General features: G+C 34.6%; 5 protein-coding genes and 1 non-coding gene across 8 annotated transcripts; 3 read left to right on the top strand and 3 right to left on the bottom strand.

Annotated features, from left to right (window-relative positions):
* The first annotated feature begins 1006 nt into the window (after window positions 1–1006).
* On the top strand, window positions 1007–2522 carry LOC105958844 (uncharacterized). Its single transcript, XM_012982847.2, has 3 exons — window positions 1007–1599; window positions 2067–2123; window positions 2276–2522. Exons 1-3 carry the CDS (start codon window positions 1134–1136, stop codon window positions 2386–2388), a joined length of 636 nt encoding a protein of 211 aa, XP_012838301.2. The 5' UTR covers window positions 1007–1133; the 3' UTR covers window positions 2389–2522.
* Window positions 2523–2785: 263 nt separating this feature from the next.
* FBX2 (F-box protein 2) lies at window positions 2786–5183 on the bottom strand. Its single transcript, XM_088813064.1, has 2 exons — window positions 5002–5183; window positions 2786–4789 (listed from the first exon to the last, which is right to left on the bottom strand). Exon 2 carries the CDS (start codon window positions 4576–4578, stop codon window positions 2959–2961), a length of 1620 nt encoding a protein of 539 aa, XP_088669190.1. The 5' UTR covers window positions 4579–4789; window positions 5002–5183; the 3' UTR covers window positions 2786–2958.
* Window positions 5184–5558: 375 nt separating this feature from the next.
* Window positions 5559–7460, bottom strand: LOC105959004 (SMAD/FHA domain-containing protein). Its single transcript, XM_012983020.2, has 5 exons — window positions 7031–7460; window positions 6350–6414; window positions 6190–6250; window positions 5956–6102; window positions 5559–5810 (listed from the first exon to the last, which is right to left on the bottom strand). The coding sequence occupies exons 1-5, from the start codon at window positions 7278–7280 to the stop codon at window positions 5692–5694; spliced, it is 642 nt and encodes a 213-aa protein (XP_012838474.2). The 5' UTR covers window positions 7281–7460; the 3' UTR covers window positions 5559–5691.
* A 2526-nt stretch (window positions 7461–9986) lies between these two features.
* LOC105959001 (transcription factor GAMYB) lies at window positions 9987–14935 on the top strand. 3 transcript variants are annotated; one of them, XM_012983018.2, is made up of 4 exons: window positions 9987–10251; window positions 11921–12290; window positions 12862–13753; window positions 14375–14935. In XM_012983018.2, the coding sequence occupies exons 2-4, from the start codon at window positions 11931–11933 to the stop codon at window positions 14653–14655; spliced, it is 1533 nt and encodes a 510-aa protein (XP_012838472.2). In that variant the 5' UTR covers window positions 9987–10251; window positions 11921–11930; the 3' UTR covers window positions 14656–14935. The 3 variants fall into 3 exon arrangements, with proteins under 3 accessions (XP_012838472.2, XP_012838471.2, XP_012838470.2); XM_012983017.2 differs by having other exon boundaries at window positions 9994–10875; XM_012983016.2 differs by having other exon boundaries at window positions 9994–10883.
* A 4159-nt stretch (window positions 14936–19094) lies between these two features.
* B73 (molybdopterin biosynthesis CNX1 protein / molybdenum cofactor biosynthesis enzyme CNX1 (CNX1)) lies at window positions 19095–24564 on the top strand. The gene is made up of 13 exons (XM_012983014.2): window positions 19095–19558; window positions 20265–20391; window positions 20508–20638; window positions 20816–20917; window positions 21045–21128; window positions 21598–21825; window positions 21938–22128; window positions 22270–22374; window positions 22514–22822; window positions 23339–23496; window positions 23646–23752; window positions 23994–24050; window positions 24143–24564. The coding sequence occupies exons 1-13, from the start codon at window positions 19376–19378 to the stop codon at window positions 24368–24370; spliced, it is 2010 nt and encodes a 669-aa protein (XP_012838468.2). The 5' UTR covers window positions 19095–19375; the 3' UTR covers window positions 24371–24564.
* Window positions 24565–25247: 683 nt separating this feature from the next.
* On the bottom strand, window positions 25248–25319 carry TRNAM-CAU (transfer RNA methionine (anticodon CAU)). Its single transcript has one exon. It is a non-coding gene; the product is annotated as a tRNA-Met (tRNA).
* Between the last annotated feature and the right edge of the window lie 915 nt (window positions 25320–26234).

The following is a 26234-nucleotide window of genomic DNA, read 5'->3' as shown; positions in this document are numbered from 1 at the left end:
CTGAATCTTCAACACGAGAATGTCGGTTTGAACCCCAAAACTTTGAATATATACAATTTCACCCTTCCAACCCTTAAAATGTAGCATGTTTTTTAATAATTTTTTCATTAATTTTCTCTTGGTGCTATTGGCTAGTGTGACCAAACACAATTAATTAAGTTTGAATTATAATAATAGAAACTTAGGGGTAGGCCGGTAGCCTCTCTTGTAGATATATTGCATTTTTGCCCCCATAGATTTTAAATTATTACTGTCGAGACACCCTACACTTTACATTAATAGATTTTCTTCTTCTTCTTCTTTTTTTTTTTTGCTTTTTCTGATAAATTACATTAATAGATGTATGTTATTTTGATCACGGCACCCATTATTTTCAAGCCAAATCCCAAAACCCAGATTTTGAACCTTACTTTTATCATTTTGTTGAAACTTATGGGCAAAGTATAGACTATAATGGACCACATATTACAAATTAAAACAAAAGAATTGATGTGCCTCCAAAATATTAAATCAAGGGCCCGATTGACAAAATTATTTTAACCAGCTTACAAACTAATACGTCTGCGAAATCTACAGTTTGATTGTGTAACCGGTCTCCTCGTTGAAAAATGCAAAATATAAGTAAGAGGAATATAATTAATTTATTCTGGAGAGATAATAATTAATAGGGTAAATTAAAACTGTCCCTCGAGAGAAGGTCTATTTTTTAGAAAGAAAAGCCCTCATTGTTTCATAATTACATATACCTCTTGAAATTTGTAAATTTCTTACATTAACACCCTTTTGTAGGGGGGTGAATGTAAAACATTTTCAAACTTCAGGGATCTGCATGTAACTTCTACAAAATGAGGGTTTATTTTGTAAACTGACTTTACCTCAAGGAGGTGGTTATAATTTACCGTAATTAATTAATAAGTGAATTTAAACACAATTTTGTAGCAGGCTCCTATGGAACACGTAATTAATTTCCCCCCCTAAGTTTGCCAAACTTTATGAACAATGCCAGCTGCGTGTGTGTGTTTTTCTTCAACAAATCCCCAAATTTTTATTTAATTAATTAATTTAATACAAATATAAAAATTATTTACCAAATAATTAACTGAATCAGCCAACAATCGGAAACGGAAACCACCATGGCGACCAAACCCCAAACCACCACCACCGCCGCCGCCGCCACCGTCACCACCTTTCTACTCATCACCGCCTCCATCTTCCTGGCGGCACTCCCGAAACTCGAAGCGCAAACACCAGCACCCGCCCCCACGCCGCCGGCCGCGGCGGCGCCTTCTCCAGAATCACCACCGGCATCCGCCCCAACTCCGCCGGACGCGGCGGCGGCGCCTGCTCCGGGACCGGATTGCATGACAGCTCTGTTCGATCTGGCCGATTGCCTGTCGTTCGTGGATGAAGGAAGTAATTTGACGAAACCCGATCCGCTATGCTGCCCGGAGGTGGAGGAATTGGTGAAGACGCAGCCGATTTGCCTGTGCGAACTGCTGAGCAACTCTTCTCAATTTGAAATCTCCATTGATAAAAATAAGGCGCTTATGCTGCCGTCTCTTTGCAGTATTGAAACCCCTTCGGTTAGCTTCTGTGCAGGTACGTGCAATTATAGTTACTGCATGCCTACGATAATTGAATTACTACTATTTACAATATTATATTTTAACCAAATTAACACTAAATTTTGGAGTTTGTAAAACTACGTTGAAGATGCTCTTATGCCAAAAGTCTAATCTAATTAATAAATTGATCAATCTATGGTGGAAATTGGAATAATCAGGTTGTAATTATTGTAATTAACGCTTTCGAGGAGAAAAAAAAAATCGATCTATTCGAAAATGTAAAACTTTTACATAATTGAATTTAGTTTTAATAATTCTTGTTAATAATGTTGTTTCGGTGATAAGTGACTTGACTAAAGGCTCGTGTGGCTAAATTTATTTTAAATAGTTCAGATGATAAACTCTTACCTATTTTTAATTATTATAATATTTTTTTTAAATTACTTAATACTTTGGATGAGCTTATAAGCTACTTTTAACATTTTATAAGTTATTTTGTAGTTTTTGGTATTCCAGTAGCAGTTCCAGTTCCAGCACCAAGTCCAAACCCTACGGCAGGTAATTCTTGCTTCCACCCCAAAAAAAATATATTATAAATATAAAAAGAGATTAAAATAATTGCACTGAGAAGAGATTTTTTTTTATTAATTATAATTTTCTATTGTTATTGAGTTAATTATTTTTTGTTTTTACATGTTGATCGATGGCAGCAACCCCACCTAGTGTAAACGAGGACAATAATGCAGGCACAAACAATTTATTACCATCTAACCAACATCTCCTCATCGGATTAACACTTGTTTTTTTCACTTATTTCCTTTAATCATGTAACTTTATTTTCTTGATTTTTCAGTTTTATCTGTTGCTACTTTGAATAAATATTTGGATTTATATTAGTGGATTTCATTGCAGATGCAAGTAATTTTTCTGAAAATTCACAATTTTGTGTATTTGTTAGCGTTACGCCCGTTGAATTGGTGCCGTTGTTTTTAGTCTCTCTAGTCTCTAGTAATTAGGACATTTAATACCTAGTCTTGGCACATTTTTTTTATATTGCGAGCCAACCCGAAAAGTTAATCGAATAACCAATCCGAAAATTCCGATTGTTTAATCGATCATGATTACTTTTACCAACCAAACAAGGCCTTAGCAAATATCACGAAAAATCGAATAAACTTCATTGCAAATGCTAATATAAAGAGGGGCATAAACAAATCGAGTCCAACCAAACGTATTTTCAAATGTATTTGACTTTTTCAAGGCACCATAATCGAGCAAAAACGAAAATCGAAAAATATTTCAGTAAAACAATTGATTAACATCATATTTCCATACATCATTACTAATTGATTAACACTAAAATAACAGTGTCAAAAAAAAACACAATCTACAGTTAAGCTTTTAGCTTCCCACTTACTCTACGCTTGCTATGCCACCCGTTCTTATCTTGATCCTTCTTTGCAGCAACCGAACACTGCGCTTCCTGCCCACCTCTAACACTCGTCTCCGCTTGAATCTTACGCCGCCTCATTCTATTTTCGACCCTTTTACCCCTCAAAGCTCTGACCCTCTGTTCAATATCCAGAGCTTGCGAAAAGTTCCATATTCTCACAACACCTTCTTCACCCGCACAAACAATTCGATCGAAACCGATCCCGACCGAGAACAAATTGCATTTAAACCCGTGCAACATTCTCTGTGGGGCCTCCACATTCTTGGATGAAGAACAAGAAGAATGTTTCTTGGTCTTCAACAACTCTCTGACATCAATAAGCGAAATCTTCCCATCGCTCGAAGCCGAAACAAGCCAAGGGAACTCGAACGCGAGAGAGTAAACGGGCCCGCTATGAGGTGCCCAAGTTGCTGTCTTTCTTACACTGCACTTTGCATTTCGGTTAATCTCGAACATGTGTATAGAACCATCTTCACCTCCGGTGAACAAAAGCTTCCCCGTGTGGCTTCTTGCCAAAGAATACACATTGCCTGTATGAGCATTGCTCGTAACTGCCAGCTGGCACCCGCTATTAGTTTCCCAAATGTAGACACAATTACCTGCGGTGCTCCCTACAGTAGTGTCGTGAGGAACAAGGCTCCACACCCAATCGTTATGCAACAGCACGTTCAGACATTTCAAAGACGAACGATCCCAAACGCGTATAGTCATATCCCAAGAGCCACTGTATATCTTAGTAAAATCCAACGCGAGGCAAGTGATGGGGCCCACATGCTCCCACAGTCGGAATTCTGTATCAAGATTCTGTGGGGCCCCTAAGTCAAACAAGTGTGGGTTCTGATCGTTGACTTTCCAGCCGTGTATGAATCCATCTGTACCACCAGCTATCAAAAGCCTCGAATCGGCTGCAACAGCACGAATGGTGCAACCGAGGGGTTTGGAATATGCAATTGATAAACCTTCTTCCATGTCCCACATTCTTACAATCTGATCATACCCAGAGGTGAAGACTAGCTTCTTGGAAACTAAGACGAAGACTGTTCTAACAGCTTCTTTGTGTCCATACATTGTGTCGATGCTGTAACGGCCCATGTATGTCTTGCTTCGAAACTCCCTCTCGACGAAAAGTTCCTTCCATGATTTCTCGTTCGGGCAGCCTGGCTCTAAACTGACTGCAGTTGCTGGATGGCCCCACCTTTCGAAGTAGAACTCCTTCCACACATGGTGCTCGGCGGCTAGCCTGTACAGAGATGTACTGACGCAAGATACGATTCCGAGTTCTTTTGGGTCGAGGAAATTGAGGATTTCGGATACCAAAGCAGGAGGGAGATCGGTAAATGACCTGCTGTGATTGGGCAGAGGCTCGATGAAATGGATCCCCAGTTTGCCATTTGCTTTTAATGCACTTTCGAGGTTGTTCGCATCCAAAGATTCGATTTTTCTATTGTTGGACAGAAGAAGTTGATCTGGCTCTACTTTCTGTGTTGGGGGATTATCGAAGCAATTTGTTGAGGTGTCTTTCGATACGATTTTTGTATCCCTTTGGCATTCAAATTCCATAAAATGTTTCACCCTAAACTTAATTACAAATTCGACCCCCCCAAAAAATTCTGGAATCGACCTTTTTATTTCAAACTTCTGAACTATCACCCAAGTCAAAAATTGATTGACAAAACCCACGACTTAACGATAAACCCGATTCAATCACACCCTCAAATAGCAGAAAGGATAATAACTCAAACCCTAGATCGACGAGCGAAAATTGAGTCGGCTGAACAAGGAAAGAATTGAAATCGAAAAAGTGATAAAAAAAAAATTACAAATCTGATGAGAATAAGATCAATGTTTTGAGGAGTACTACAGAAATGGGGACTGTTATAGTTCTACAAAAATCAGAAGAAAAATGAAATGAAAACAAACGGAAGAAAACTAACAAATATCAAACGAAATTAGGGTGTGACTCAGATTGGGCGGAGTATATACCTCAAATATTCAAATGGCGAAAGAATTATGCTTCGCGAGAGACCCAATTCGAAGAACAATTTGTGGGTAATCGGAATTCTGCTCTAATTTACGACCGGATTTTCTCCTGTTTTCCTCTTTATGCCGGTATGAATTTGGGAGGATATTTCATTCTGTTCTAATTGCATAGTAAATTGCACTATGCTCCCTGAAATAAAGTCTAATTATACATGGAGCTAAAAGTTCAAACAATTACAAAACCTCCCCTTTTTAAGTTTAATAAATGACACTTTTAACACAAATTCAATAAATGACACTTTTACCCTTGCCCAAAAAAACGATAAATTACCCAAATAATCGTCGAAATTTGATTTCAACCAACATTTACTCTACTTGATCGTTGATTTGTTAGAACGACGATCATTTAGTTTAAAATGATTGAGTCGTCTATGCGTCATCGTTAGCATCGTTTTTACTTACTGAATTTTGGTTAAAGATTTTGGCTAAAACCAAACATTAAGGAATGTTTGAGTAAAATTTACAAAACAAGAGGGACTGTGCATGCAATTACACTAAAGTTCAATGGATGACAATGTAATTTATTCAGCATTTAATCAAAATAAAGACCTTTTTAATAAATCTTCAATCATATGAGGTTTAAAAAATAAATACTACAAGTTCTTATATCACAGCCTGTGTAGATAGAATCAATCATTCTACTTTGCTGCTTGGCTTATCTTCTAACTCAGCACCAGATTCCTCCGTTTCTTCGGCACCGACCTCCTCTTTCTCGAGCTTACTGACTCTGAATATCGCTAAATTCGCATCACCTAATAAACAATAATTTAAATAAAAAAGAAACGAAGTTACGGAGAAGTTTGTACCGTATGTACGTATATCATATTATGGTTTCATTTCAGCACGCATGCACTAATTTTTCGTAAAATTCAAATTCTCACAAGTGGAATATCCTACCGAATATAATGAGATTTCCGGGGGATGCGGCGGAAACTACTCCAGGCTGGAGCCGTTTTTCGTCGATGTAAGTACCGTTTGTGCTATCTAAATCCGTAATTAAGAGATTCTCTTCCGTCTTCCGAATCCGAGCATGCAAACCAGAAACTGCAATCGACGACGACTCAAAAGCAAAATAAAAACACAATGAACACGAGAAATAAATAAGTAGAGAGAATCTAATTTGTAATATACCGGTAGGCACGGAGATCACGATATCTGCTTTCTCACGAACGCGTCCGACAGTTACTACATCCTACAAATCATGTCAGAATCCTTAATTAGCTATCAGTATAAGTATTCGGGTTCGTAAAAATCGCAAGGGCAAAAATGTCAAATTTTCGGTAACGCTTACAGAAGCTATTTCAAATGCACCAGGCATGGCGGTTTTGTAGCCTATGTGCTTGAAATCACCATCTCCTGTCATTTGCCAAGTAAACCAAATATTCGAGTTTTTAAAAATTAACCGTATAAGCTTAAAGCCACAGTAGTTATATATTACAATATCGGTCGAATACGACACAAGTACGTTCGATTATTCTAACAAGAATCAAATGAAGGTAAAATATTGCTCTGTAATGCACGAAGCATGCAAGCTCCATTTTTTTTCGCTGAAAAGTTCTGCGTCGAAACCCGATCAATTATATAACGCTAATTATCACAATAATAGAATTATCGTTTGGTAATTGGCAAGTACATGTTTTGCTTACATTACACACACTACAAATAATTTCTTTATTCAACACAAGCATGCACCACCAATTAAAAAAATTGAAAAAAAAATAAAAATAATGATTAGGAACCATCAATCGACCCATCTAGAAATTTTCGACTACTCGATCCAGTGGGTCGATTAAGAATTTATTATCCATCATTTTTTTTATTAAGTACTATTCTTTTATTTTATTTTTACTATACTCAATATAATTTGGAACACCATTTAATAAATTGGTGAATTCGTCGTCACTGCACAAAAACCAAGACGAATAATTAAATATAATGATAACACACATAAGTACAAAACTTAGTAACTAACCTATGGGCTGAAGAATCCATCTAACAGAAGCATCAACAACTGCAGTTCCAGATTCACCAGCAGCAGCTCTTATTATTATGCCACCAAACTTTCTCTCACTAGATTCCCACTTTCTCTCACTAGATTCCAACTTTTTGTGCTGCCAATTTTTAAATCCCACAAAATTCAGAGGCCTATGGGCAAATATGGTTGGTGATATTAAAGAATTTGCCTTTGCATATGAAAGAGAATAATGAACTTGAATTTCCATTTCTTGATTTTTTTTTTTTTTTTTTTTTTTTTTTCTTTTTTTTTTTAATTTTGCTGTTGAGAATATCAGTAGCCATTCAAAATTCTGATCATAGAAGAATAAAGAAAGGTGAAATAAGAGTACGTGGCACACATTTAATGCTGTAATAATGTTTTGGATAATCAATATCTTGGGCTTTTGGCCTTTGTTCGAAATTTATGTGTTTCTTTTATTTTAGATATCAAGAAAATGAAGCCCATTTTGGATAGAACAAAATGAGTTTGTAGAGTTTTTGTAATGTTGTGTGTACATACGACTATATATTTAATTGAAAAAAAAAAATGAAGAAAATTTAAATATAGGATAATTAAAATTTTGTATTAAAGAGATAAATCATTATTGGAGAGAAAAAAAAAGTTATAAAAAAAAAAAATACTATCAGAACGGATTAGGATCTTGATAACAGATTTGCAAATCTGATTTGCAGTGAAAGTCATTAAAGAAAAGATGTAGGAAAATTGGAGATATAAAATTTATTATTACTATTAATTTTATAAAAATTACAAATATATCATTATAGTTTCTTAGACTATCCTATTGTGTCTTACTTATATATATAAATATTTAAATAAATTTGAATTTTTCTTTCTTACATGCATCGTCTAAGTATAATAGGTCGATGAAATTCGACAGATCGAAAATTCATAAATGTTTATTTGATTGCGTAGTCTCAACATTTTAGTTCTTTTCCTAAATAAGATGTAAGAATAATGTGCATAATTACTTCTATATATGTAGGTTACTTTATGAAGTGTTTTACTTTTAAATATTTTCTATTGGTCAACGATGAAGAATTAATGTTCACTTAAAAATTCATAATATTACGTGTGAGCAAGTTTCGTGGCGATCTCCTCTTTCACCTATTTGGAAGATGTTAGTGGCAAATTAATTTTTAGACTATGAGCACTCTTACCAAATTTTGAAATTGATGGTGTATGTCAAAGTTAATTAAATGGTAAATTATACATGACTTTTTCAATGACTATGGCATTTTCAATGTACCTAAATGTAACATGTTTTAGGTGCATAAAATATGGTGGCCTTTCAATGGTGATATTAATTAAATTTCCAATTATGCATGTCCAACTATGAATCCTATGTTTGAACATGATCAATTAAATGGATGGCCTTTCTATATTTGAAACATACACAATTTCTTCATTTGTTACCATATTAAATTATTTCTACATCTCTAGCTAGGATAGGGTTAATATAATGTTCAATTGAGTAAATTGAGTACGAGTCAACTGATCAAAGTTTGAATCCCTTTGCCAACAGTCATTATATCGAACTTATCACATATGATTAGCTCAGTGTAGTTTACATTTTTCGTATAATTTGCAATTTACTATACAAAAGTTTATGTTTACTCAGTGCACATATATAGTTGAATGTTGTTTCTTTATATATTGATTAGATTTCAAAAGACAGTATACATGTTAAAGATTTTCTTGATTTTTTATCTTCTTTTTAAAAATAGAGTCCATTAAATGAAGGTAACATCGGTTTATATTAGGCTACATTGAATTAAATTCACAAGCAGACAAAAAACACATTAATGTGTGTAGATCAACGGTAAAAATCCACTAAATAAATGTAACATAGAAATAACCATAAATTGAACCCATCATTACCTTCTTAGTCCTAAACCAACAACTCTAATAGTTAATTAAATAGTATTAATTCCCAATTAATGATTTGACAAAAATGTATAATGCTTTGATAAATGAAGCTGCCATAAAAGAAGACAAAAGAATCATAGAGAAAAAAATATCTTATTATTTTTAAGAAGCAATGTAAGATTAATTTATGGTTAATGATATACGCAGGCCAAATTAAACATTCAGGCATTTTTTTACCATAATTTTTTACCTTTTTACCATAACTATTTACCTTTTGTACTATTCCTACTCAATAAAAAGAAAAAAAAAAATTAAATTGTTGTGCTCGTGCAAAAGCATGCGAGCATTTCAACAGTGCTCATCTGATTTCACACGAGCACTGTTGAAATGCTCGCATGTTTTTGCACGAGCATCTTATAAATCAAAAAAAAAAATAAAAAATTAATCTGCTCGTGTAAAAACACACGAGCGGTTGAAAAGCGTTCGTGTGAAATCACACGAGCACTTTGCAACCGCTCGTGTGTTTTTACACGAGCAATTAAAAAAAAAAAACAAATAATAAAAATGCTTGCTCGTGTGGATTTACACGAGCACAGTGGATGCGCTCGTGTAAATTCACACGAGCAGGCCAACGTGTGATTTTTTTTGTTTTTTTTTTCCGGATTCGTAATCTACATAACAAGAGGATCGTAAAAACGTAAAAATTACCTCCGATCTGTTGACGATTTGCACGGGCTTTGCGAAAGAAAATCGAAAGGTTGAGAGAGTTTTGAGTTTTTTTACTTTTTGTTTTTTGAAAAATGGTAAAAAATGTGCCTGAATGTTTAATTTTGGCATGCACAAATCATTTCAGTTAATTTATTAAGAGTTTTAATATTTATTATTATAATAATTGTAAACAATAATATACTTTTAGCAATGACTGAAAATTTGTGATACTTTATGTACCAAAAAAATAACAAAGTTAGGCAAAATAAAAAAAATAAATAAAAAAATAGAAAAAGGATAAAATCACAAACCCCAAAAACACTTTCTCCCTCGTATAAATAGCAGAATTTTAGGCTTTCTGCTATCTGGTTTTGAGTTTATTCATTCTCTCTCACACACTGCACACACTTACACACATAGTAGTAGTAGTAGAGAGAGAAAGAGGGATGTGGGGATGGCAATCATCAACACATAATAAAAACAAAGAAAACATGCAAATGGATACAAATTAAATGAAGGGTTCTTAGAGTGTGTGAGAGAGAGGTGTGTGTGTGTGTGTTTTTCCTCTCTATACTATGTGCTGCAAATGAATCTGAAATGAGGTGTTGTTCATCCCTCAAAATTCTCCTATTTTTTCTCTCTATATCTGCCATCTAATTCTCTCTCCTCTTTCTCTCTCTCTTTCTTAATTTTTATTTTAATTTTAATTTTAATTTTTATTTTGAAATTTAGCATCCCATCAGCTTACACCTCTCTGTCTCTACAACATACAATTTCACCATACTCTCTTCTTTCTCTCTCTTCCTTCTTTCATTTCTCTCTCTTCCTTCTCTCTTTTCTCTCTCTACCTGAACAAGTGGATCTATTCTTGATGTCATTTTCTTTTCTCACTCATCGCACAATAGGGTTTCATGGATTTTTTTTCGCCTTTGTAATTGTATAATTTGTATACACCAGAACAAGATTTAATTTTTTTTGTTTTTGTTTTTTGGGTTTTCAAAAAGTTTCAATTTTGATGATTCTGTGTGATGTGTAGCCTTCAACAAAAATTCAGCTGAATCACTTTTTTTTTTTTTTCTTTTTTTCTTGTTTTCGAGTGTAATTTGAGCCCAGATTTGCATTTTTCAGACTCTATTTCCATATATTATCCGGGAACTAATATATTTTTGTATTAATTCCGAACCGAAGTATTCTGTTTCGCATTGAATGTGCATGAGATAATCTCAGTTAAGATGTAATTTCTTTTTTCACATGCTTCTTGTGATTAAATTCGATTTTTTGTTCATTTACTCATTATGGATATTCAGATCTTAAACTCGACTTGAGTGACAAATGTTTGTTAATGATGACACTGCAATGTTTAGTATTTTATTGATGATCTATGCTGAAATTTTCATTTGCTTCTAGGTTCTCAGTCGATGAATGCGCTTTTTCTGATTTTTTTCTTTAAAAATATGTGTTTTCGTATTTTTGATGAATTATAGCTAATTCTTTTCCGCAACTCACAATTAAAAAAATAGTCTTTTTATGGAAAAATGTTCGTCACACCTAATTACCTTTTAGTGTGTTTGCTGAATAATCGAAGGTTTTGGTTTTGCATGCATGCAAATTATATTCTTGTTTTCCGTGCTGCGGTAGTAAAGTATTCGTTTTTCGTTTTAGATAATTGTCCGTCAGCCCAGTTTAATGTAGAATTAGCGGGGAATTTGACAATATACATTAGTTGAAAGTATGGTTTTTTATCTATCTAGTCGAGTGGTCATGATGTTTTCTTAACTCTCATAATTGATCACTCAAGTATTGGTTGTTGAGGACGAGATTCTAAAAATCCACATTCAGATTCCTCCATTTCTTTCCTTTCTGAATTGTGTAAGATTGCGAAGTCGTGGTTTTACTTTATATATGGGCTTTGTGTTTGACTTTTATAAACTCAGTTGGACTGATGATTTGCGAGAAGCATATCGAACTTTGACTTTTATTTTTGTTCCCCACTCGTTTCTGTTTTGGTGACGTTGTACATAAGAATTTGTGGAGTAGGTTTATTTCATTCTTGGAATACGATTGGTTGATCGAGTAAATCAAAAAATTGTCTACATGACGTGTCTTATCTTGTAAAATGCATGTGACTGCATTGCAAATTACCCGAATAAATTCTTGTCGTTTTCTTGATTTGTCGTATTTCTGATTGCATTGAATTCAAGCTCTGTTTATTCTCTTTTTCATTTCTTGCTCGGTCTAATTGTTTCTTTTTCTTGCTCTTTTTTTTTTCAGAAATTAGGAAATGAGTATGACAAGTGAAAGTGACGAAAGGATGATACCAATCAACGGTGCAGATTCACCGTCCACCGACGATGCCAACAGTGGAGGCGACGGTGGTTTGAACGGTCCACTGAAAAAGGGTCCTTGGACTTCTGCAGAAGACGCAATTTTAGTCCAATACGTAAATAAAAATGGAGAAGGGAACTGGAATGCAGTTCAGAAACACTCTGGACTTGCTCGATGTGGAAAAAGCTGCCGCCTTAGGTGGGCCAATCACCTTCGACCGGATCTTAAAAAAGGCGCATTCACAGCTGAGGAGGAGCGCCGAATTATCGAACTTCACGCCAAAATGGGAAATAAGTGGGCCCGCATGGCTGCTGAGGTGTGTACTATCTCTGTTTTCATTTTTGGCATATTCTCGTGTTTATCCGTTTTTTGCCATGTAAGCACATGCAGATGTACGTGAGTTTGTCTGCATGGCAGTTAAGAACGTAAAAAAAAATCGTGATATTATTTCAGGTGAGTAATTATTTCAGGCGCACTTTTGTGACGAAGCAATATCCTGTACTAAAATGACCATTTTCCCGAGTTTACGGGAATGTCGGTACTATGGTTTATGTCATTGCTATTGTTGTCGATACCAATTCCTTCCTGATTTTGGATTCCCGACGAGCATATGGTTTTTTCCTTTCATGATATTTCGTTAGCTCTATATGCGATAACAATTTTCCTTTCATGATATTTCTGACACTATTTATTGTTCGTGTTTTATCGACTTCCCTCATTTTTGATTCTTTTACCACCCCTCGATCTATTTCATGATATTTTGTTAGCTCCATATGCGATAAAGATTCTACGCTGTCGTGTTGTAAAGATCTATGTACTACATTGTTCTTGTTTTATTTAAATTTCTTCATTTGTCATCTTATTCAATACCCGTGTATCTATTTCAGTTGCCTGGCCGCACGGACAACGAGATCAAGAACTATTGGAACACAAGAATCAAACGAAGGCAAAGAGCGGGCCTACCAATCTACCCGCCCGACATTTGTCTACAAGCACTAAACGAGGGCTCACAACAAAACGAAGACACAATCAACACTTTCTCACCAAACGACGTGCACCGTCCCGACTTCATCCAAATCAGCACCCTTGATGTCCCGAGCCTCGAATTCAAAGGCTTGGAAATCAACCAACCGCTCTACCCCCTCGATATTCCCTCAAACACCCTCCTCGATATTTCCACAAATACCCTTCTCTCACAAGGCCTCCACCCCCACCCCCACCCCCACAACCACCCCTTCTACCTCCACCCCCCCTCGAAGCGCCTACGTAGCGGCGCGCCTGAGTCGATGTTCCCTTGTATAAACATTGTTCCTCCTATCGGTATGAGCCAATACCAAAGCAACGATGGTTTATTACTCTCTTGCCCTTCTTCTGACCCCTCTGCTTGGGCTATGAAGATGGAGCTCCCTTCACTCCAAACTCAAATGCGTAATACTACTGCAAATACTAATTGGGGGGGCCCACCCCCCTCGCCAGCTAATAATCCTTTCTTCGAGCCGGCGGATGTTTTGATGCAATCGCCTCCCCCGAATGAAGGTGCACAGTTGTGTAATCTCTCGCCACAAAACAGTGGCCTGTTGAATGAAGTTCTGTATGAATCCGGAGCTTTGAATAACTCGAAAACGAGCTATAGCTTTCCGCAGCCAGATTCTTATATTGACATTGACAGTTCGAATGCAAATGTTTTGTGTGACGCGGAATGGGAAGCGTACGGTGAAAGGCTATCTCCGTTAGTTCATTCGCTCGATGATCCACATTCTGACGAGACAAAGCAGCCAGGTCTGATTATTTTATAAATTTTAATTCCTGGTTTACTTATTGGACTGACGTTGATTACTCACTCCATTTCAAATTAAAGTGTTGCTTTGATTTTTTATTTTTTATTTTGGTTCCATATGATCTGTCATTGATTGCATTTTTGTGTTTCATACCTAAATTCTCTGAACTTATTATTCTCAGAAAAGGAGGTACTCCCTCCATTTCTTTTGAAGTGTCACTTTAGCCGTATATTTTTTTCCCATATTGAGTGTAACTTTAGAGTTTAGAGTTTGAACGGAGGATTATATTTTTTTTCCATCTTTACCCATAGATTAATGAAATGAGAAAGAAAAGATGAAAAACCTCAAAGGGTACTTTGGTCAAATGAGGTCTTTTCCCCCAAAATCAAGACTATCTTGATATGTTTATTAATTGATGTGCATCTACTATAAACTTGATAAGTATTCAAGAAAGGGAGGGAGTAGTAGTTAGTGGAGAGATAATTAGGGGCAAGGGGTATTTTAGTCATAATGTCTTTATATTCCTAAATTCCTTGAATATTTATTAGCTTTTCTCTTCAATTATTTGCTTTACGTGCTTTTAATTTTGGTTTTGCTGATTTTATTTATATCTGATTATTAGTCAAAGACGAAGATGACTACCTCAATCCAATGCAATATAATGACAAATTCGAAACGAACCCGACGATATTCTCCAAGCCGGATTTCATGTATCCCTCCACCTCGTTTGATGGTCCGGTAAAACAACACCCTATGAACGACAATTACTTGTTGAAAGATGTGATAGGAACATTTCTTGGGGATGATTTTAGAGACTGCAAGAAAATGGACACAGGTGCCACGTCATCATCTCAAGGACACTGTCACGATTCTTGCGCTTGGAATGTCATGCGTACTATTTGAGTCCTTCATTTGCAAAATGACAGACTTTTCAAAAGGATGCTTTGTAGAGGATCTTTTATAGATTTCATGATGTGAACTCAACATATACTCTCGGTTGTAACGACTTTTAATCATTTTGGGTATGAAATTTGGAATTGTTATGTCATGTCCGGTTGGGATGTCTTCTAGTAACAACGATATTTTGCATGACAATTTTGTTGTCTAAGTTAATGAACAAATATTTTGTATTATTGCAACTGGATGTCATTTGTTTAATGAATTTATTGTTTAATTTGTTTTATTGTTGGTTAGTTTGTTTAACTTGTTTTACTGTTGGTTAGTTTCGTTTTGGGACAGACTGTAAAATTCTTTTGCTATTACTATTCATATTTTATTACCCATATTCCGCGACTTTAACGCCGCTGCAATTTGATCGCTCGATACCCAAAACCGTTGGAATCGGAATCTTGATACCAAAACTGTTGGAATCGGAATCTTGATACCAGAATCCTGATCATATTGCTATTTCTTGATCGGTACTGTTGGAATCGGAATCTTGACCAGAATCCTAATCATATCGCTATATCTTGATCGGTATAGTCTAGCATATACATGTATAAGGTGAATACATATTTCATGAATCTTTATCCCTATACTCTAGCATATACATGTATAAGTGAATACATAATTTGGAGGTGTCAATTGAAGTCCTACACTTATTTATGCTTTTCCACTCTTTAATCCCTATACTCTAGCATATACATGTATAAGTGAATACATATTTCAGACATACACATATCTATACATAGTCGTTCTAACAATTTGGAGGTGTCAATTGAAGTTCTACACTTATTTATGCTTTTCCACTCTTTAATGGATGGTAATAATTTGTTTGATCTTGTTGTTGATATTTAACATTCAAGATGTCTTCTAAGAAGTAAGTAAAATAAACAAGTTTTTAGAAATTCCATATAAACCTCTAGAATTTGGTAATAACTTTCGACATATTTATAGAAAATTTATATCTACCAAAATTGTATATTTTGTGTTTCGTCTTACTCACTAGTTTTTTTAAAACTTGATTCGAAATAGATGGAGTTGTGACACCTTAGAACATCTCCAAGAGTGTAATGTAAACCTATATTTTACACAATATTTGGCTTCTCAAATTTGAGAAACCAAAACTACAATTTAGCTAACACAAAAAATATTAAAATAATGTCATATATATATATATATATATATATATATATATATATATATATATATATATATATATATATATATATATATCAATTAAGTAATTGAAATTTCTTTTATCAAATTTAAAATTATTTTTGTATACTTATTAATTAGTATTATTAGTTATTATTATATTAACTAAAATAAAAGTCAAATAATTTTGAAAAACAAAAAAAAAAATTAAATATTCAACGTATAAATATATTGTTTGGAATAATACACATTTTTATTAATATTTAATAATAATTGAATATCATGTGAAATAATTAAATATTATAATTGTATAAAATATAAACAATGTTGTTGGAGTGCAATGTTAAAAGTGGAGTGCTAAAACACTGTTCATTTGTTATATTATAGTATATAGATACAAACAACTGTTTTTAGACAAACTGTTGAAGATGACCCGAGCCTCATTTCATGTTAGTTATAGTTATTCATTAACATAATATATTATTTTTATAAACTTTTTATCTATTAAATAACCACATTTTAAAATACATCAAATACTGATGCAAACTTCGTCAATATGAAAAAATATTTGATATGTAAATGATTATGTAAATGGAAAATGATAAAGATATGCATATAACCTCAATAAAACATTATTTGAATATTACTCTTGACAGTTTCTAAAATAAAATTATGAACATATTTTATCATAGACTTATGACAAACAACATACTTATTTTGTGTATTTGTTAGAGCAACTTCAGCCGGGTTATTAAATAGGTTATCAAAATTCTTTAACTTTCATTTGACTCCTCAATTTTAAACTCCCCCCTCCAATAGGGTTATTAAAATAGGGTTCTATTTTGATACTCATCTTTCGGGGAGTAAAAAATACATCCCAAATAAATGGTTATCAAATATTTTCCTAAAAGATAGGAGCACGTGAAAAAAGAAAAACCTCAACATAATTGAGTTTTCTTTATTTACGTAACAATCTCAATAGAATAAAATTAAATTTTCTACATCTTCAACAAATTTCCACCGGAAAAAAAATCTCAACAGAATAAAATTAAATTTTCTACGTTTTCAACATATTTTTTTTTCTTTCTCTAGAGCTTCAACAAAGTTCCACGGAAAAAAATAATCTCTATTTATATATAATTTTTTTTTTCTATTGAAAAGGTAAAAACTTGATTAATATTGATTTTGAAGATAGTTTACCAGAAAAATCGGTTTGTATAATTATTTAAAATAGATTGAAAAATAAATAATATATAAATAATCATAAATTTGTTTGATAATTATTTTTTGATACTTGTGGTTGGAGTTCACTAGTTGTATAGATATATCAAAATATAATTCTGGTTATCAAATGAACCCCATTTGATAACAATAGGTTAGGAGTTGCTCAACAATAAAAAAAGGGATTTTTATGCAAAAGTCCCCAACCAAGCATGTTTATTATTCTAGGTATAGGGGACATATCTCTTTCACCAATAAGCCCATCCCTTTAATATTTATTATAACTAAAGGAAACATTCATGTATATCCCAATATTACCCTCAATCATTTATACCCAATTCTTAATTGTAATCCAAATTGATCAATTTTGTCCATAAAAGTTCAATTTTGACCACAAAAATTCAATTTTGACTTTTTTTTGGAGTATAATTTAATATGCTCCAATTTCATCCTTAACTTAATTTAATCTCAATTTGACCCCAAATTTCACAAATTATTAAATTTTGACCCAAAATTTTTTTTTTTTTCAAAAAAATTTTTTTTTTCAAAAACTTTTTTTTGCCGCCGGATTCCGGCGTTGACTTTTTAAACTTTTTTTTTTTTTCTTCCGGATTTTTTTTCCGGATTCCGGCGTTGACTTTTTTTTTTTTTTTTTTCTTTTTTCTTTTTTTTTTTCTTTTCTTTTCTTCCGGATTTTTTCGCCGGTTTCCGGCGGTCTCTTTCTTTAGTGTTTTTTTAAGTTTTTTTTTTTTTGTTTGGTTTGTTTTGTTTTTCCACGCCCGCCGCTACACGTTGACCGTAATTGTGCTGTCACTGACAGTAATTTAGCGTAATTATACTGTCAATGATAGTTAATTAACGTAATTGTACTGCCGTTGACATTACATTTATGTAATTGTGCTGCCGTTGACAGTAAATTAATGCAATATTATATTTTTTTATTTATTATTATTTTTTTTTATTTTTTTTGATTTGTTGACAAGTCAACGTAATTATATTACTGTCGTTGACAGTAAAATAACTGTAAACACAATAATATTACTGTCAACAACATCAATATTATTATTTTTTTGGGGTGTTTGTTTTGTTCGAGTTATTCACGAAGTAACGTAATAATATTACTGTCTACTATTGTAATATTACTGTTGCTATAGTAATATTACTGTCACTCACAGTAATATTAATTCTTTTGGTTTTTTTTATTTTGTTTACATTTGTTGAACGGACAACATAGTAATATTACTTTATTATACAATAATAATGAATTTTGTTGTGTTAATATTAATGTGCTAGAGATTAATATAGCAATATCAATGTGTTAAACTATAGTTTAGTTAATTTTACTGTGTTTAACAGTAATATAGTTAATATTACTGTCATTCACAGCAATATTGCTGTTTAAACGGAAAAAAAAGTTACAGAAAAAAAAAAAAAAAAAAAAAAAAATTAAAAAGTCAACGCCGGAGACCGGCGTTGACCGCCGGAATCCGGAAAAAAAATCCGGAAGAAAAAAAAAAAAAATAAAAAAATAAAAAGTCAACGCCGGAGACCGGCGTTGACCGCCGGTCAACGCCGGAATCCGGAAAAAAAAAAAAAAAAAAAAGTAAAAAGTCAACGCCGGAGACCGGCGTTGACCGCCGGTCAACGCCGGAATCCGGCGGGAAAAAAAAGTTTTTGAAAAAAAAAAATTTGTGAAAAAAAAAAAGTTTTGGGTCAAAATTGAATAATTTGTGAAAGTTGGGGTCAAATTGAAGTTAAAGTAAGTTAAGGATGAAATTGGAGCATATTAAAGTAAGAGGGGTTATTTTAGTCCTTTACATAAATCTGGACCATGTGTGGACTTATTGGTAAAGGAGAATATTGTCTGGATCTCTTTATGAATAAGTTCCCACTGATGGGCTTATTTGTAATATGCCCATAAAAAAATATGGACTTTTGTAAAAAGAAAATTTGAAAGTTGACTTTTCGTATCTCTAATACAATTGGATTTTAAATGCACTTATTGAATACATTTTTAATAAATTAATTTTATTTTACTAAAAAAATAAACAAAAAATTGAAGCAAATAGTTTTTAAAAATATATTATATCATGAGGATATTCCAATAAATCCAAATAATTTAATATTATAATTTTTTTTAATCTTAAAACATGTCTGATTAATTACATGGGAGGTAGAATCCAAGAAAATGACAGAAAGAAAGAGAAGAAAGATTCACCCCCTCTCTGGTAAACCCCCCACCCCGCGCCGCCCCCGTCGATAGAAGAAGCACGAGTGGCAGAGAAGTAATTTGAGATACAACTGAATGGAAAAAAAAATGGGCGAAGCAAGTAAGATGGTTTCTGTGGAAGAGGCGCTCGAGATACTGCTCAAGGCCGCGCAGAGGCTGCCGCCGGTGACGGTGCCGCTCCACGTGGCGCTGGGCAAAATCTTGGCCCAAGACGTCGCTGCTCCCGACCCACTTCCGCCGTACCCAGCTTCCATCAAGGTTTCTTCCTCTCTCCCACACCTTAATAATGTGCCCGCCATGTGTTTGTTTATATTACTTTCTATGTGGAAGACGTTAATTTGTTGGGTGTAGGTGTTTTAAGTTATTGGTTTATGTTGGTTGGAATATTTTCTTCAGATTGAATTTTCTGGAATGAATTATTATATAATTGTTCTGTTAGTGTTTTTTTAGGGTTTTTTTTGGGGGTGGGGGGAATAAATTGCACCAAATAAGTACTGAACAACTAGTAAAATTGAAGCTTTGAGTAGCATTTCTTAAGCTTAGCCTAACTTCCTAGGTTTTTCAGTTTCCTTCTTTGAGCTAAAGCTACCTCGACTAGTATTCGACGAATGTTTTGTCATACTGTTTCAATTTTTATTGATAGCACAAGTTTTTTTGAATATTTTAAGCTCCTAATTTACGATTCAGTCTACTGCTGCTAATGGTAACACCTATCATACCCTAAAACTCGTTTAAAACGTATGGCATCGGTTCGAGGTTAACTGTATATCCATTGTCAGTCTTCGTCTTCCTTTTACTGATCCCGCTTTTTTTCCTAGTACAAAGAAAATTCTTAGTTATCTTAGTTCATAGAACATATTCTTCCAGCACTAATTCTTCGATCGTTGAGTTTAATGGATATTAAATTTATTCATGAGTTTCTATTTGATGGTTTTGCTGAAAATCATTATTCTGTTCTTGGTAGGATGGGTATGCGGTAGTTGCTTCAGATGGTCCCGGAGAGTATCCTGTGATTACCGAGTCAAGAGCGGGAGATGATGCTATTGACGTCACAGTGACACCTGGCACAATTGCATATGTGACAACTGGAGGTAAGTTTCTGGTATACAAGATCTATTTATTTTTGGTGAGTTTTTCTCGACCCATATCATTGAACAATGCACCATTTTACACGTTAAAGTCATTTCTCGAGACACTTTTTGTTCAGGACCTATACCTAATGGTGCTGATGCTGTTGTGCAAGTGGAGGACACTTTACTGGTAGAGAGTGCAGTTGGTGGTCCAAAACGAGTACGTGTATTGAAACAGGTCGCAAAGGGACTCGATATTAGGCCAGTGGTATGAAGCTTTTCCATTTTGTTACATTATGTGTTGAATCAACTTCATACTTTCTCTTAAATAAATAAATTAAATAGCTATAGAGCTTAGTCGTAGTTCCTGGCTGTTAATGATAGTGAATATTGACGTGGTTGCCCTTTTTATTTCGTTTTAACCTCCATGTAATTGTGTTCCTAGGGTAGTGATATTGCTAAAGGTGATGTAGTATTGAAATCCGGAGACCATCTAGGCGCTGCAGAAATTGGCTTACTTGCTACAGTAGGCATTACAGCCGTAAAGGTACTCATTTTTCCTATTCCGTTCGTCTCTCGTCCTTCTCCATTTATCACTCGTTTTCGGTCCTCAGAACTTTGTGCTTATGCGCAGAAGGAACTTCTTAGAAACTTACTGACAAGGCTATGTACAGGTGTATCCAACCCCAAAAATTGCGGTGCTATCCACAGGCGATGAACTTGTCGAGCCTACAAACGAGTCTTTAAATCGTGGCCAGGTAGTGGAGTTTTTCTATTTGTATTTTGTTATTTGAGTTTCCATCTGTTTGGACAGTGCTTGTCTCCCTCACTTCTTGTGGAAGCTGGGATTGATTTTGCTGATTTTAATATCGTCATATTAAAACTTGGAATGTGTGATTTGTGGAGCATTTCACCAAGGCTGTGTATTTTGGAGAGATTTTCTGTCACATGTTTCTCTGGAGTTTTCTTTCGGATGTTTTAATTTTATTTATGGCAATTTATATTTGTCTTTTTTCCAGTGAAATGGTATTTATATTAGTATGTCCTTAAACGTCAACGAACTTATAATTTGGAACCAAAATATGATGGTTCAAGATGATAATTTGTTTCTCTTTCTCTCTTTTTTATCCCGTCTAAATGGTAGCTTCAAAGAGCGGACTTGTTAAAAGAAAATCTGATGTATTTTAAACTGTAGGTTTCTTATAAAAATGCTCTATCCTTTTGCAGATTAGGGACTCCAATCGTGCCATGATCCTTGCTGCTGCTGTGCAGCAGAACTGTGAAGTTGTTGATCTTGGCATAGCTCATGACAATGAAGAGGAAATCGAGACCATATTCGATAGAGCCTTTTCTAGTGGAATCGATATCCTAATAACTTCTGGAGGAGTTTCAATGGGGGATCGGGATTTCGTTAAGCCTTTACTTGAAAAGAGAGGAAAATTACATTTTCACAAGGTAGTGCTCGCAATTTCTGCATCCTTATTTGACTCCACTTTGAACAAATTACATTTTAGGAATATATATGTATATATTAAATAATAATTTTTTGTCATGATCATCATTTCAGGTTTGCATGAAACCAGGAAAGCCTATTACATTTGCCGAGATCCCTTGTGGATCAACCGAGAGTAAGGCTGGAAAAAAGATTCTTGCTTTTGGTTTACCTGGAAATCCAGTTAGCTGCTTAGTCTGTTTCCATCTATTTGTCGTCCCTACAATACGTCGCCTTTCCGGATGGATACACCCTCACCTTCCAAGGTTTTTCAGAATCCAGAGTCGTAAATTTCCGTCTTTCTGTATAATCTCTCCATCTTTCATCTTGAATACTCATTCTTCGCTTACCTCCTAAAATCAGTCCATTTAGTAATAGTATTTTTATGTGTTTATATCATGGGGCAGAGTACATGCTCGTCTTAAGCATTCCGTAAAGGCAGATCGAGTTCGTCCGGAATTCCATCGCGCCACTGTCAGGTGGGAATTTACTAAAGATGCAGAAATTTCAGGGTAAGATCTCTCTCTCTCTCTCTCTCTCTATATATATATATATATATATATATATATATATATTATCAGTGTATGGGGTGTGCCATTGCATGTATAAGCTTCACCAGTGTTATTTTCCCATCTTAATAATGACCGCCAGATTTGTTGCTGAGAGTACTGGTCACCAAATTAGCAGCCGACTTTTGAGTATGAAGTCAGCAAATGCTTTATTGGAACTGCCGCCTACAGGCAACTCGATTCCTGCTGGAACTTCTGTGGTTGCAATCATCATTTCCGATATAATCGGTTTTAGTGGGACCCACAATTTGCCATCATCAGTCACAGTACCATTAACACAACAAAGCAATGTTAGGGATGTTATTACAGGCAAGTCTAACGGTTCCGAGTCTAGAGTGGCCATTCTCACTGTGAGTGACACTGTTGCATCAGGGGCAGGGCCCGATCGAAGGTACTTCTCATCTTTATTATCTTTTCACCGATATTGTACTTCCAATCCTTGCATTGACCAAAGGCTGAATTGATTGGTAACAAATTAACTGGAATAAGTTGCATCATGATACATCTTTCTGAATCATCATTCCAGAGAGGTCACTTTACTGATGCTATAACAAAAGCAAAAAAGAATTGATCTGCGTCCATGTGAAAGAATAACACGGACACACTTCAAACTTTGCGACAAAATTCAGCTGATTGAATGACATTTACATTTACGTGGTTGTCGTTAGTCGTAATGTTTTAGCTTCGGAAACTCGAGCTTTCTGTTCACTTGATCTTAATCATTCGTTTAAACTGATGATATCGAAAATAGCCATTGACAATATTCAGTCTCATACCAAATTATGTAATTTGAAAACTGTCATCGTAAAAGGCAGTTACTGTTGTGCTTTCGTTTTACTTCCTATTTTGCATTATACTTCCTAAATCATTGATTTTTTTTTTTGGCTCGATATATTTGATTTTGTAGTGGCCCACGGGCAGTATCTGTTGTTAATTCATCATCGGAAAAATTAGGTGGGGCCACTGTGATTGCTACAGCAGTTGTTCCAGACGAGATTCCAAAGATCAAGGAATTGCTTGAGAAATGGAGTGATGTCGATAAAATGGATCTCATTATTACTCTCGGTGAGTGTGTCAATTTCCTCAAACAGGTTTTGGTTACACGGTGTAGTCGATATTTGATTATCTGCCTTCTGCCAATTTTTATTTTCTTAATTACGTGACAATTATTTGGGTTTTACTTTTAATTTTCTAAGTAATGTGAAATGAAATAGGTGGTACTGGATTCACCCCAAGAGATGTTACCCCCGAAGCTACGAAACAAGTGATACACAAAGAGACGCCCGGTCTTCTTTATGTTATGATGCGAGAGAGTTTAAAGGTAACTATTTTCTCGTTATGGTATATATATATATATATATATATATATATATATATATATATATATATATATATATATTGCGGATTTGAGCCTACGTACGGGGCTATATCTAATTGTATGTAATTCTTAAATGACGAGAGGCCAAGAAAAAGAAAAAAAATTGTTTTGATATTGAGATTGAAATTTCCTCTTAATCGCGTGTACCGTTTGTTATTAATTATTGTCCGATCATCATGATCAGGTGACACCATTTGCGATGCTATCGCGCTCTGCTGCCGGAATAAGAGGGTCAACATTGGTAAGCCCACATCCAATTCGGTTAAATCTAAATTTGCTGGAGTTAATCTTATGTACAAGTTATCTAACTTTTAATATGAAATAATAAATCAGATAATAAACATGCCCGGAAATCCCAATGCTGTAGCGGAATGTATGGAGGCTTTGTTACCGGCTCTTAAACACGCGTTGAAGCAAGTAAAAGGCGACAAGAGAGAGAAACATCCTAACCACGTACCTCATGCACAAGCTGTGGGCCCTACCGGTACTGATACGTGGGAACGTAGTTATAAGTTGGCTGCGGATGTTGCTCAAGAAACTGGCTGTTCTTGTTCGCATTAGTTAATCTGCGATACGAAACAAATTTGACAGACTTGTTTTGAGAAAAAGCTCTTGTAAGCATTTTTTTTTTCCTTTTTTTTTTTTCTTTTTCGTTAACGAATATTTATGGTAACAAAGAATAAAACGTGGAAAAGACGCACGTGTCAGCATTAAAGTGAAAAGAGTTAGTACGAAGAATGAGTTTTAACATGGGATATCTGGTTTCACATTATTCATTTTGCCAGTAGATGGAATTTACTAGTGAATGTGAAATTAAAGCTAATCTGAGGTATTGGTTATGGCGGTATGATTCAAACTCTAGATGATTTATTGGGTCAAAAAAATAAAAGAAAATTACCATAAAGCTCTTTGGAATATAAATCGGTACCATTGAGGTATAATCAAATTATTTAAAAAAAAAAAACCTTGTCTTTGGGTAATTATTATAATAACCTCAAATTCAACATAATCTTTTCGATTCCATGGAATGTTCTATAGTTTGTAATCAATGCAGTTTATGATGAACCAAATATGATTATTTACAAGTCAAGAGACACACTGTATGATCATATTGTTTCAAAATGTGGAGCTCGAAAGGGGTAAAATGGTTACAAACTGGAGAATATTCCACATAATCTAACACCGTAAGTCTGGACGTGTAAAAAGATTCTCATAGTTGATCGGTGGTTGTGATTATCAAAACAAGAAGGTTTTTTTTTTATCCATATAAATTTGTTATAAGCTTAACAATCCAATCCAAGCCCAATAAGATTAGCTGGGTCGGGTTTGGTTCAAATCGTAATTGTGGTTATAGTCGGGCCGTGAAAGGCAAAAGTGCAATCCAAGCCCAATAAGATTAGCTGGGTCGGGTAAAGTGCAAAATAAAAAATAACAATTATATCAGAGCCAGGTTTCGATCCTGGGACCTGTGGGTTATGGGCCCACCACGCTTCCGCTGCGCCACTCTGATTTTTTAAACAATTTCTGTTTAGTTTAATATTTATCAGTTGTTATAATACAGATACTCAGAAAGGCCAATCAATAGCTGCCACCTGTAAAGCAAAATTCTAAGGGCCAAAAGATATGCTCAAGATAGTGAGTGCGCGAGTAGGGTTTTTTCTTGTCGAGAAAGCAATTACTTTTTCTTCCAAAATTTTCTGTGCTTCTGTTCTTAGTTTAATAATTTTTGATGTGCCTAATTGGGCTTTAACCCAAAAAGCCTATGAGGCTAATTCAAAGGAAAAACCCGACACAAAGACTCTTAATTAAGAACTTCATAAGAAACTATGGGCTTGAAGATTCGCGGACTTGGGAGACCTGTGGGCTTCAAGACCATTGGACTGATCCAACATTTTGGAGCAGCATTATTTTTAAATCATCACCACCTTCTTATCTTGATCACAATAATATTTTCACTTCGATTTCAGCTATTTTTCTGCCTTGTGATTTAATCGATGGCTAAACAATGCGCGAGATGTACGCAGTGGCGGAGTCACCCTTTGGCAAGGGTGGGCTCCAGCCCACTCTCATTATTTAAAAATTTATACCATATATTATATCTATATATAATTAGCCCCCCAAATAGTTTAATTTAGCCCACCCAAGTAATTTAGTTTAGCTTATCTATTAAAAACTTTATGTTATATTAGTTGAAGTTTATAATTTGTTGTTATTTTATGCTATTTTATGTTAATGAATAAAAAAAAAATCGGGGGCGCTGCCCCCGAACCCCCGTCAGTGTTAAGTCCACCCACTCAAGTAATTTAATATAGCTTATATTAGTTTAAGTTTATAAATTTGTAGTTATTTTGTGCTATATTTTTATGTGAATGAATCAAAAAAAAAAAATCGGGGGCGCTGCCCCCGAACCCCCGTTAATATTAAG

Source organism: Erythranthe guttata, chromosome 14 (genome assembly GCF_056151865.1).
Source record: "Erythranthe guttata isolate IM_541 chromosome 14, IM_541, whole genome shotgun sequence".
Lineage (NCBI taxonomy): Eukaryota > Viridiplantae > Streptophyta > Magnoliopsida > Lamiales > Phrymaceae > Erythranthe > Erythranthe guttata.
Note: the sequence above shows the minus strand (reverse complement) of the source record. Positions and strands in the feature narration are given on the sequence as shown.

What these genes read in the sequence shown, in the direction of transcription:
- LOC105959004 (XM_012983020.2), bottom strand. Translation starts at nt 7,280, where the DNA reads ATGGAAATTCAAGTTCATTATTCTCTTTCATATGCAAAGGCAAATTCT. An exon ending in ATGGATTCTTCAGCCCATAG is followed by an intron (nt 6,415 to 7,030) that starts GTTAGTTACTAA and finishes GGCAAATGACAG; the next exon opens with GAGATGGTGATTTCAAGCAC. An exon ending in GTGCATTTGAAATAGCTTCT is followed by an intron (nt 6,251 to 6,349) that starts GTAAGCGTTACC and finishes CATGATTTGTAG; the next exon opens with GATGTAGTAACTGTCGGACG.
- B73 (XM_012983014.2), top strand. Translation starts at nt 19,376, where the DNA reads ATGGAAAAAAAAATGGGCGAAGCAAGTAAGATGGTTTCTGTGGAAGAG. An exon ending in GGGGCAGGGCCCGATCGAAG is followed by an intron (nt 22,823 to 23,338) that starts GTACTTCTCATC and finishes TTGATTTTGTAG; the next exon opens with TGGCCCACGGGCAGTATCTG. An exon ending in TGATGCGAGAGAGTTTAAAG is followed by an intron (nt 23,753 to 23,993) that starts GTAACTATTTTC and finishes CATCATGATCAG; the next exon opens with GTGACACCATTTGCGATGCT.
- LOC105958844 (XM_012982847.2), top strand. Translation starts at nt 1,134, where the DNA reads ATGGCGACCAAACCCCAAACCACCACCACCGCCGCCGCCGCCACCGTC. An exon ending in TTCGGTTAGCTTCTGTGCAG is followed by an intron (nt 1,600 to 2,066) that starts GTACGTGCAATT and finishes GTTATTTTGTAG; the next exon opens with TTTTTGGTATTCCAGTAGCA. An exon ending in AAGTCCAAACCCTACGGCAG is followed by an intron (nt 2,124 to 2,275) that starts GTAATTCTTGCT and finishes GATCGATGGCAG; the next exon opens with CAACCCCACCTAGTGTAAAC.
- FBX2 (XM_088813064.1), bottom strand. Translation starts at nt 4,578, where the DNA reads ATGGAATTTGAATGCCAAAGGGATACAAAAATCGTATCGAAAGACACC.
- LOC105959001 (XM_012983018.2), top strand. Translation starts at nt 11,931, where the DNA reads ATGAGTATGACAAGTGAAAGTGACGAAAGGATGATACCAATCAACGGT. An exon ending in GGGCCCGCATGGCTGCTGAG is followed by an intron (nt 12,291 to 12,861) that starts GTGTGTACTATC and finishes TATCTATTTCAG; the next exon opens with TTGCCTGGCCGCACGGACAA. An exon ending in TGACGAGACAAAGCAGCCAG is followed by an intron (nt 13,754 to 14,374) that starts GTCTGATTATTT and finishes TCTGATTATTAG; the next exon opens with TCAAAGACGAAGATGACTAC.